Source organism: Terrapene carolina, unplaced genomic scaffold (genome assembly GCF_002925995.2).
Source record: "Terrapene carolina triunguis isolate 2854851 unplaced genomic scaffold, T_m_triunguis-2.0 Scaffold68, whole genome shotgun sequence".
Classification (NCBI taxonomy): domain Eukaryota; kingdom Metazoa; phylum Chordata; order Testudines; family Emydidae; genus Terrapene; species Terrapene triunguis.
The window spans coordinates 24,929,138-24,941,189 of NW_020664419.1; the positions used below are offsets into that span (position 1 = coordinate 24,929,138).

Sequence of the window (12,052 nt, forward strand, 5' to 3'; positions counted from 1 at the left end):
TTAGTAAAGTTTGACTACATTTATTTCAGAAGCATTTTGGCTGTAGAGCAGCTATTGCTGCACTGTATAACTGGGTTTCCAGTTTTCTGCAGCTTCTTTCTCTGATGCTGCATGAGATCAGTTTGAGGGCTGAATGTTTCAACTACATACTATAAAGGTGCAAAACATTAGAGCATAGGAAACTATGTGAAGTCACAGTGCAGAACTGTGGAGCTTGGAGAACTGTATTTACAGTGTTTATTATAGCTGTCGTGGTCTTTGGTAATGTTGTTCTCTCTGGCTATGCATCTGTAATATGAGATGACAGCTAAAGAAACACTAAAGGAAATCTAGTGACCTCTGTGTGATCATTGCATAAATACTTTACGTTTACATTTGGTTGTGGCGGTGGGAGGAGAAAGTGATTGGTTCTACTTCTTATTAATTTCTCTATAGAAATAACTCTAAAACAAGCATAGATTAAAATGAAAGGATAACTCATAAAGATAAGTGTTTGCTTTGGTCTTATTTTATATCACAATTATTATAGGTATGAAATTGACACACACGAACACTCTTCATTGATTCCAAGGCCAGAAGGGCCATTGTGATCATCTGGTCTGACCTCCTGTATAATACAGGCAAAAGTACATCCTCAAAACAATTCCTAGAGCATATCTTTTAGAAAAACATCCAATCTTGATTTAAAATTTGTCAGAAATGGAGTTTCCACCATGACTCTTGGTAAATTGTTCCAGTGGCTAATCACTCTCACCGTTTAAAAGTTCTGCCTTATTTCCAGTCTGAAGTCTAGCTTCAACTTCCAGCCATACCTATCTCTGCTAGATTGAAGAGCCAATTATTACATATTTGTTCCCCGTGTAGATACTTGAATACTGTAATCAAGTCACCCCTTAATCTTCTCTTTGTTAAACTAAATAGATTGAGCTCTTTGAATCTATCACGCTAAGACATGTTTTCTAATCCTTTAATCATTCTTGTGGCTCTTCTCTGAACCTTCTCTAATTTATCAACATCTTTCTTGAATTCTGAGCACCAGACCTGAACACAGTATTCCAGCAGCAGTCGCACCACTGCCAAATACAGAAGTAAAATCACTTCTCTACTCCTACTTAAGATTCCCCTGTTTATGCATCTCAGTATGCATTAGCCCTTTTGGCCACAGCATCACACTGGGAGCTCATGTTCAGCTGATTATCTACCCACGACTCCTAATTGTTTCTCAGAGTCACTGCTTTGCTGGATAGAATTCCCAATCCTGTAAGTGTGACCTACATTCCTTGTTCTTCTGCTTGGGTTAAAAACAGAGGGCTGCAATTTTATGAAATCATGTAATACAAATTACATTCAAACAACTGCCCAGCCTCTCCAAGCTCATCGCCAGAAGCAAACTCTGCACAGACCAGGATACACCAAATCTAAGTGGCACCAGACCCTGACAGGACAACAACAGGTGCAAAACTTGCAGGCATATCTCCACTGCTACAATGATCAACTCCCACAACACACCTCTCAAGATCTATGGGTCCTACCCATGCCTATCACAACACGTGGTGTACTTTATTCAGTACGCTAAGGCTATGTCTACACTACCGACCTTACAGCGGTAAGGTTACTACCGACCTGTGCTGCTGTAAGGTCTCCCGGGTAGCCATTCTATGCCAGGGGGAGAGCTCTCTCCCACTGGCATAATTAAACTACCCCCATTGGGTGGCGGTAGCTATATCGGCGGGAAAGCATCTCCCACCCACATACCACTGTCCATATTGGCACTTTTGTCAGTCAGGGGCGTGTAGTTTTTTCACACCCCGACCAACAAAAGGTTTACTGACAAAAGTACTAGTGTAGAAAGCCTACATGCCCAAATAAAACTATGTGGGTGAAACCAGGCAATCTCTGTGCTCTCAAATGAACTCAAACAGGAAAATGATAAAAGACAAAAATGCTATATCATCTGTTGGTGAATACTTTTCACAAAGCAATCACATTATATCTGATATCTCAGTCCTCATCCTCAAAGGAAACCTGCACAACGCTTTCTAAATATGAGCCTTGGAGCTTAAATTCATAATTTAGCTAGACACTAAAATTCATAGTCTTAATAAAGACACTAGATTTATGGCTTATTCCAACAATCTGTAACACACTAACTTTTTTGTTCTATGACTACAGAGGTGTTAATGGGCCACTTCACTTTGAATGGTCCCTTAGAATATATGCTAACTACTTATGCTAAACCAGGGGTTCTCAAACTGGGTCGGGACCCCAAAGTGGGTCAGGACCCCATTTTAATGGGGTTGCCAAGGCTGGTGTTAAACTTGCTGGGGCCTAGGGCCGAGGCCAAAGCCCAAGCCCCAGTGCCCGGGGCTGAAGCCCAAGGGCTTCCCAAGGCCTTCAGCCCTGGGAAGGGAGGGTGGGGGGCTAAGATTACATGCCTCCTGCCCAGGGCAGAAGCCCTTGGACTTCAGCTTTGCTCCCTCTCCGCCCAGGGCAGCGGGGCTGGGATGGCTCAGGCTTCAGTCCCCGCCTCCTAAGGTCTTGTAGTAATTTTTGTTGTCAGAAGTGGAGGTCACAGTGCGATGAAGTTTGAGAACCAGTGTGCTAAACTATCTGCTTGATCTTGTATTTAGCTGTGACACTCTCAGTACCTTTCCCAGATCTGAAGAAGAGCTGGGTGTAACTCAAAAGCTTATATCTCTTACAAACAGAAGTTAGTCCAGTAAAAGATATTACCTCACCCCCCCCCTTGTCTCTCTAAGTTTCCCCAAATGTTAATTTAGCCAGAAAATCTCATCCCATTAGTTACCTACTTAGTTGACTGGAAACAGCAGCCTGCCATATCCAGCACTTTCTTGGAGACTGTGTCCTTCCCAAGCTGAGGATCTTCAAGCTATCACTCCTCCCTTGTTGAGGAAAAAGACTCTGAATAGTAAGGTTCTGCTTTTTGACTCATTCAACTGCAAAGCCTAGACCCATTGTTCCCCATCTTTTGCCTGTCTTTGATAAAACGGTTAAACCTTCAAGTAATTGCTTGTGCCACATAAAAACATTTATCAACTATAAATTTCAACCAAGAAACAACACAAGGAAAGCAATGCATAGAAACTCAAGCTATTCCAGCTTGATCAGTCAAAATTACTGCATGGAAATGAGTGCACAAAGAAGACATGCTTTTTCTTCTCTGAGGAAAGATTGCTTGAATCTTGGCTGGATGACAAATTCCTCCTCTATTCCACCCTGTCAGTTTCTAATAGGGATTTTTGTGTATGAGCCACAGCACCTCTAGAGACATGCAGGAAAAGATGAAGTTCCCCACAAAACAAAGGCTAGACCAAGCTGCTTGGGGATGGGAGGTAGGGGGAGGGGGGAAATCCCATCCCATTTCCAAATATGGTGATCAACAGAATTCTGAGTACCACAGCAAGAATCCCTTATATAAGAATTAGGACACAGAAGCCATGACAAACCAATGAATCACCAGAGTTCAGTGACAACTCTAGCCCATCTACTAAACAGATAACTAAAAGATGTCGATAGAAGCTTCTAGCTCACCAAGTTGAGAGCTAGGGTTAGTTCCAGTTTGAAGCCTTTTATCCTAATGGAGGTAGGCATTGATTGGCATGAAAAGAGTCAATATTTCTCATGCTTTTCAGTAGCTAATGGCTATACCAGGTGGTTAAAGACTCCTTCAAGTCCCACAGGGCAAAGCAAAATGCTGATTCCTGCCTACATGGGGGACAACATTTCTTTTTCAAGGAATTATCCACAAATCCTCATCATTGGGTTCCTCTTACCTGCGACAGCATAGGGACAGTTATAAAGCAATGCAGTAGATGATGCCACAGTGAGGAATTCTTCAGAAACTGTGTCCATCAGACAGACTAGCAAAAGGCTGATGGGTGAAAAGATTTTGTTAATTTTCCAATTGAGATTTAGTCTTAGTTTTTTCTACTTATGCCAACTGTTTTTCTTTTTTTATCTGGTTTTTACCTGTATTTCTTCCTGTTCCTCTCTGCTGTACTCAGTATCTGTCTGGCCCAGTCTCCTGCTGCCAGGCAGCTCGGAATGGCAGACCCAGAAACAAGTGCACAAAGAAGAGGTTGCTTTTCCTACTCTGAGGAAAAATTGCTTGAATTTTGGCTGGATGACAAATTCCTCTTTTCTTCCACCCTGTCAGTTCCTAATGAGAATTTATGTGCCTGAGCCACAACACCGATAAAAGACTGGTCTTTCCCCTCATACAGTGTCTCACATCAAAGGGCCTTTTTAAAAAAAGGCAGGGAGAATGCAACCCAGCAGCTGCTGTTACCAGCAGAGACAGCAAGGACACCAAGAATAACTCTTCAGGTGAAGTAAGTGTCCTTGACCTTATGCTGTTTTGGCTATCCCTTTCATGACAAAGGAAATAGCCTGAAGACTCTCTTGTACATTACCCTAAAGCTGGCAGGCCTGCACTGCTTCTCATCATCTTTGTTCCTTATAGCCAATAAGCTATGCAAAATGGTAATGAAGGTCCTGACAGTCTGATGATGTAGGTCAAGTGAAGCTTGATAGCCATACCCTTAGAAGACAAGCATCTTTTGAGTCAGACTCTGGATAAAGCAAAACAGCAGGCCTTATTTCATAAGATTACAAAGTTTCTGATACTTTCAGAAAGACTACAACTTTTATCTCTCCTCAGCGAAGTCCAGCTTCCGGTCTAAGTTTTAAAGGTTTTCATGAACTGATCTCCATGGATTTCAGACAAATTATGAGTATTCCAGGGGAACTGAAGACTTCCTGACACAACAGGTATTGGCAAGTCTCGCCTTTCTTGAGAGGTAGGATCTGCCATTATCTGCCTGATAACTACAAATTGTTGGAGTTTATGCAATAGAATTCAAGCACCTAGTCATGAAGCACTTTTTATTCCATCCCCAATTTTTTCAGACTGGGAGAAATGGCAGCAGATCAAGACCATTTGCTGCTGCAGGACATTCAAGTAATAAGTATACTAGATGGTTGGAACTTAACAAAAATATGTCAGTGCACAAGGGGGAATAGACTATTGCTCACTCAATCTTTGCTGTTCTAGTTCTAGTCTTAAAAGGGCTAAAATTAAAAAAAAAAAACCTTCTCTGTCACTAACATCAGTAATCATGTCTCTGAATTGCCATTTTTACATAGATGCTTTTCAGGATAGAACTCCAAATTGAAGTGGTGTTCATTATGGTCAGAACCTTAGCTCATAGCGTGAGTAAGCTGGCTGCTCAGTCTTGCTTGTTTCCTGTTGTACTTTGTCCTGGTGAAAGCCACACTTAAAATGTTACCATCTTTTTAAACCTAAAGTGGATTCTCAACACCATTGGGATCAGGACAGTCACATTCCCTACTTTTTTGCCAATCCAAAATCCTCAAATGAAAGAGAATCATGACTCCTGTTTTCTATTTCATTAGAACACAGCAGTTCAGGTCCTGAGATTTCCTTTTTATTTTTGTTGAAGGTCCCAAGTATAAGGGTAGGAAGTCCCTGCAGTGTATAACAAAGTGGATCACACTGATTTGCATACCATTTTAATACCAGTTATATTTGTTCCTTGGCAGTAAATTCTCACTTGACTTTAGTGATAGCTGACTCTTGGACCCAAGATTGTGTCCTGTCCTAGCCATTAAGAGTATAAAAATGGCCATACAGGGTCAGACCAATGGTCCATCTAGCCCAGTATTGTGCCTTCTGACAGTGGCTTATGTCAGATGCTTCAGAAGGAATTAACAGAACAGGACAATTATCAAGTGATCCATCTCCTGTTGTCCAGTCCCAACTTCTGGCAGAGATTTAGGGACACCTAGAGCATGGGGTTGCGTCCCTCACCAGCTTGGCTAATAGCTGTTGATGGACCTATCCTCCATTAACTTATCTAATTCTTTTTTGAACCCAGTTATACTTTTGGCCTCCACAACATCCCCTGGCAACAAGTTCCACAGATTGACTTTACATTGTGTGAAGACATACTTTCTTATGTTTGTTTTAAAGCTGCTTTATATTAATTTCATTGGGTGACCCCCTAGTTCTCATGTTATGGGAAGGGGTAAATAACCGTTCCCTATTCACTTTCTTCTTCACACCATTCATGATTTTATCATATCCCTCCTTAGTTATTTCTTTTCTAAGCTGAATAGTTCCAGACTTTTTAATTCTCCGCATATTAAGCAGTTTCATGCCCCTAATCATTTTTTGTTGCCCTTCTCTGTACTTTTTCAAATTCTGATATATCTTTGGGAGATGGGGCAACCAGAACAACATGCAGTATTCCAGGTGTGGGTGTACCATAGGTTTATATGGGAGCATTATTATATTTTCTGTCTATTAGCTATCCCTTTCCTAATGGCTCCTAACATTCTGTTGGCTTTTTTGACTGCTGCTGTGCATTGCACAGATGTTTTCAGGGAACTATCCATGATGACTCCAAGATCTCTTTCTTGAATGGTTACAGTTAACTTAGACCCCATCATTTTGTATGTATATTTGGGATTATGTTTTCTAATGTGCATTACTTTGCACTTTTATCAACACTGAATTTCATCTGCCATTTTGTTGTCCAGTCACTCTGTTTTGTGAGATCCCTTTGTAACTCTCTGCAGTCAGCTTTGGACTTAAGTATCTTGAGTAATTTTATATCATCTGCCAGTTTTGCTGCCTTACTGTTTACCCCCTTTTCCAGATCATTTATTGAACAGCACTGGTCCTGTACAGATCATTGGGGACCCCACTACTTACCTCACTCCCCTCTGAAAACTGACCATTTATTCCTACTCTTAATTTCCTATCTTTTAACCATTACCGATCCATGAGAAGTCTTTGGCGTGGGACCTTGTCAAAGGCTTTGTGAAAGTCCAAGAAGTACACCATATCCACTAGATCAGTGGCAGCCCCCATTGGCCTGGAGTGGCGAACCCCGGCCAGTGGGAGCCGCGATCGGCCGAACCTGCGGACGCGGCAGGTAAACAAACTGTCCCAGACCGCCAGGGGCTTTCCCTGAACAAGCGGCAGCCCTAGTTTGAGAACCACTTCACTAGATCTCCCTTTGTTCATATGCTTGTTAAAATCCTCAAGGAATTCTAATAATTGGTTAGGCTTCATTACTCTTTACAAAAGCCGTGTTGATTCTTCCCCAACATATTGTGTTTCAATCAGTTTGCCTGGTATTGAAGTCAGGGAGAAGGGGAAGGCCAAGGGAGGGGGGTGGGACAAAAATAAATGAAAGCCTGACATGTCATATACTGTGGATAGTGTATGAAGTTATTGCTATAAAATTAATTGGTAAAGTATTTTGAACTGAAGCTTTGGTGAGGTGGACAGGTTTCTCCAAGATGGGACCACTGAAAACCCACTCAGTTGTATAACGCTTCTACATATGTAAAGGGAGAGAGACTCTTACACAAATGTAATTTACATGTAAGGGAGAATTATGTTTCGAAGAGTAGTAACCTCAAGAATTGATGCTTAATTGATGACACTGTATAAAAGACAAAATAATGCACAATGATTTTAACTTGAATTTTGCAGTGATACCTTTTGACCATAAAGCTAATGCATTAAAAGATATATTATCTCCCTTGCATATTTTTCCAACTATCAATAGTATTATTAACAAGATTCCTATTTGCTTGTTTGACAGAACCCAAATCAATTTCACAGTGGCTATTGATTTCACAGCATCAAATGGTGAGTAGCAAAAGTAGCTTCTTGTAAAATTGAATGCTATGTCCAGCTTCAGAACAATTTTTCTTTAGTACTACATATGTATTTCTATATTTATTCTACACAGCTTAGATTTGCAATTATTGTGTATTATTTGTGTCACTATAATGCTTAGTGGCCCCAACTGTATCAAAGCCCCATTATTATAATGTACAAACATAGAGTAAGAGAGAGTTCCTACCCCAAAGAGCTTATAGTTTAAATAGACAAGACAGACAATGGGTTGGGAGGAAGAGATATAATAAACAAACAAAGTGAACATTGTGATGGCCTGCAAACATCATGTTCATTATTATCAAGGCAAGGAGGCCAATATGTCCATCATTGGCGATCTTATCATGCCACCAAAGCTTTTGGTGACCACATGATCCCTCACCGTGTAGCAGCATTCCTTAGTAAACATGCTTTGTAGTTCGTTAATCTTCCATCCAAGAAAGCCTTCAAAACCAAACCAGTGCTGATAGAGGTGGTTGCTGAGTTCAGCCATGAATATCTTCATTGCTAATCTTCTCCTGCAACTTATATGAAATAGCTGATGAAGACAACCAGAAACAAGATGCACAGTCAACCTGTGTCACTCCTTTCCAGAGGATGTTGTGAAGGCCAAGACTATAAAAAGGTTCAAAAAAGAACTAGATAAATTCATGGAGGATAGATCCATGAATGGCTATTAGCCAGGATGGGCAGGGATGGTGTCCCTAGCTTGTGTGTGCCAGAAGCTGGGAATGGGCGACAGGGGGATGGCTCACTTGATGTTTACCTGTTCTGTTCATTCCCTCTGGGGCACCTGGCATTGGCCACTATCGGAAGACAGGATACTGGGTTAGATGTACCTTTAGTCTGACCCAATATGGCTGTTCTTATGTTCAAAAACATCAGTTCCCTGCTCTTCAGCCTTCCTCAGCACCCACGTTTTATTTCCATGAAGTAAAGATAGTGTAACTGTTTTGTATAAATCTTCAGCTTTCTGGTAAGTTTGATGTCACAAAGTCTCCACAAAGGCCACTGAAGAGCTCAAAATGTGGTGTCAGTTACTGCTATGCAACCATTTATATCTTTCAAACATCCTCGAGCATTGTCTATGATGCTTTCCAAGTACTTGACAGTTGTCACCTGCTCCGTCTCCCATCCAAACAAGTTAATACTAAGCTGATTGTAATCTAGATTTGGAGGCTGCTTGAAGGTAATTTTATCTGAATTAATAATCAGACCAATGTGCGCTGCTTCTTGCCTGACCATATCAGCCATCAGCTGTAGTGATTCACCATATTGAGCCAACAAGGCAATGCCGTTGTCATATTTGAGGTCTCAAAGTAACATGACATTCACCTCAGTGCCACTGACAGATGCCTCTTCAAGCTTACCCCTCAACCAGCAATGGTGATATTGAATAGCACTGGCGATAGAAGAGAGGCAAGGTAGGTGGGGTAATAACTTTTATTGGACCAACTTCTGTTGGTGGAAGGGACAAGTTTCCGAGCTTCACAGAGTTCTTCCTCAGGTCTAGATAAAGTAACCAGAGTGTCCAAGCTAAATAAAAGGTGGGACAAACTGTTAAGCAGAAGGGGTTCATACATGCTGTAGGAGATCACTTAAAATGAAATCGGCAATTAACATCCCTTCAGTCGTAGGACAATAGAGGGTTAGCAGAGGCAGTAGGATGTGTTACAAATTGTTATAATGAGCCATAAAATCAGTATCCCTGTTAAAAATATGGTTTTTAGTGTCCAGAAAAGTTATGAATTTAAGTTCCCAGGCTCATTTTTTGAAGGTGATGTGCAGGTTTCCTTCGAGGATGAGGACTGGGAGGCCAGATATGGAGTGATTGCTTTGTGAAAAGTGTTCACTGACGGGTGATAGGTGTTTTTAGAATCATAGGACTGGAAGGAGGGACCTTGAGAGGGACCAAGTCCCCTGCACTCATGACAGGACTAAGTATTATCTAGACCATCCCTGAGAGGTGTATGTCCCACTTGCTCTTAAAAATCTCCAATGATGGAGATTCCACACCTTCCTGGTCAATTTAATTCAGTGCTTAACCACCCTGACAGGAAGTTTTTCCTAATGTCCCACTTAAACTGCCCTTACTGCAATTTAAGCCCATTGCTTCTTGTCCTGTCCTCAGAAGATAAGGAAAATAATTTTTCTCACTCCTTTTTGTAACAACTTTTTATGTACTTGAAAACGTATGTCCCATCTCAGTCTTCTCTTCTCCATACTAAAAAACCCCAATTTTTTCAATCTTCCCTCATAGGTCATGTTTTCTAGGCCTTTAATCATTTTTGTTGCTCTTCTATGGGCTTTCTCCAATTTGTCGACATCTTTCCTGAAATGTGGCATCCAGAACTGGGCACAATACTACAGTTGACGCCTAGTCAGCATGGAGTAGAGCAGAAGAATTACTTCTCATGTCTTGCTTACAACACTCCTGCTAATACATCCCAGAATTGTTTGCTTTTTTTGCAATAGTGTTGCACTGGTGATTCATATTTAGCTTGTGATATTTAGCCTACTGAGCCATTTTCATCATAAGCCAGCGAGGGAGGTGAGGAGAAACTATCCTCCCTTGCACAGTCTCTGTTGTCTCCCTGTCTCAGTGATTAATAAGGGGAAGAAACGGGGGAGTCCAGGCCCACTCTCTACTCCGGGCTCCAGCCCAGGGACCCTAATAGTATCAGCTATGGTAGCTGACCTTTTAGAAACAGGACGCATACAATTCCCTGGGCTACTTCCCCACAGCAACCCCCACTTCCTCAAGCTCCACTTCACCCTTACCTCAGGGCCTCCTTCCTTGTGCCTGATATAGTGTGTACTGCTCAGTCTCTCCAACAGCGCAACATCCTCCCACAGCTCCTGACATGCACTCCCACCTGACTAACTGGGAGGTTTTTAACTAGTTTCAGCCAGCCCCTGATTGGCTTCAGGTGTCCCAATCAACCTAGCTGTCTCCACTGCTTTCTGGGAGGATCTTAATTGGCCCCAGGTGACTTGATTAACCTGGAGCAACTGCCATTTGGTTACCATGGTAACAGGGATTTGGTTAGCCTAGGGCTAACATACCTGTTTCTCACTACTTTCCTATAGCCATCTGGCCTTGCCCCATCACAGTTTGTACAGACCAGTACCCACCCCGTCCTGTCTAGAAGGTATATTTTGTCTCCTAATCTGACGCTTTCTATTGTGGCATGTCTTCAGCGGGATCCAGTGGTCTGCCTCTTTCTCACTTCAACTTGCAGGTTGTTGCCACTGGTCCTGGGGCACCGAAGGGTGAAGAATAATTACTTCCCCACAGGAGCTGACTGATACGGACCACATCTCTCCATCCATCTGGGCCATAAGTGATACCTACATTCTCTCCACAAATAGGAGAGTTTGAACTTGGGGACACTTCCGTTATTGTCAGTTGCCTATGAAGCTAGCCACAGAAACCACACATAATATATAGCACAGTAGGTAGGGAATCCAGGAGAACCACGTGTCTGAGAAGAAGTGCATCATAAATCCTACCTGAGAGCATCTTTCTTTTCTAAGTCCCTAGTCCCAGACAAAACTTACAAGATAGAGTTATGAATGACAGCATGTATCAGTAATTTAAGGTAAAATATACTTGAGGAATGTTGTAATTATCTGAAAAACAAGTATCATAAACCCAGAAATTTCAGAGTTAACCATGTTTGGATTTCTCTTAAATTTAACTTTAAGTTTAGAAATGCATATATATGACACCCAGACATCCTTAACTCTGCCCACTAATGCCATGCAACAGCTTGTGTGTTTATGATACAGGCATTTGATTGCAAATGTGCAGTCCCAGATTATATTAAACTGAGTTTTAAAGATGCGTAGGTTTTTTCCTCAGCAGTGTTTGTTGTAAATTTCATTAAAAAGTATAGTATATGTCAGCATTTCTAAAAATAAAAATTACCAGCCTACTCACTAGTATATACGCATCCTTATTATGATGAAAAAGCTAATGTTAATTTTGTTGCTCATTTAAAAAAAAATACTCAGGATCTTAGTACACTGAGATTTTGTATTCAGAATTCTGTTAGCCAGGAATGTATGTGAGAAATACATATCCCTCTTGTATTAGTTGATTTTTTTCCCATCCATATTTTTAGATTTCTTCTGTCTCTTTTATGTTCTGCTATGCCAGACAATAAATAAGAAGAAAAATTTTGCCTCACTATGTGTGGTCCACCATTGTATCTGGAAATGGAAGGAAGTATTCAGATTAATGACTGCAAATATTACAAGAAATAAATAACACCAGTTCTCCCCCAAAAGATATGCCATCATATCTAATTAAAC

General features: G+C 41.3%; 1 protein-coding gene across 1 annotated transcript in view; it reads left to right on the forward strand.

The window, feature by feature from the left end:
• The window catches only part of CPNE8 (copine 8), a 258,293-nt gene that overhangs the window by 171,841 nt on the left and 74,400 nt on the right, over nt 1–12,052 (forward strand). Inside the window, exon 14 of the mRNA XM_029910832.1 lies at nt 7,659–7,705. Coding sequence (XP_029766692.1) covers nt 7,659–7,705 — 47 coding nt within the window. The remainder of the gene's footprint in view (nt 1–7,658; nt 7,706–12,052) is intronic.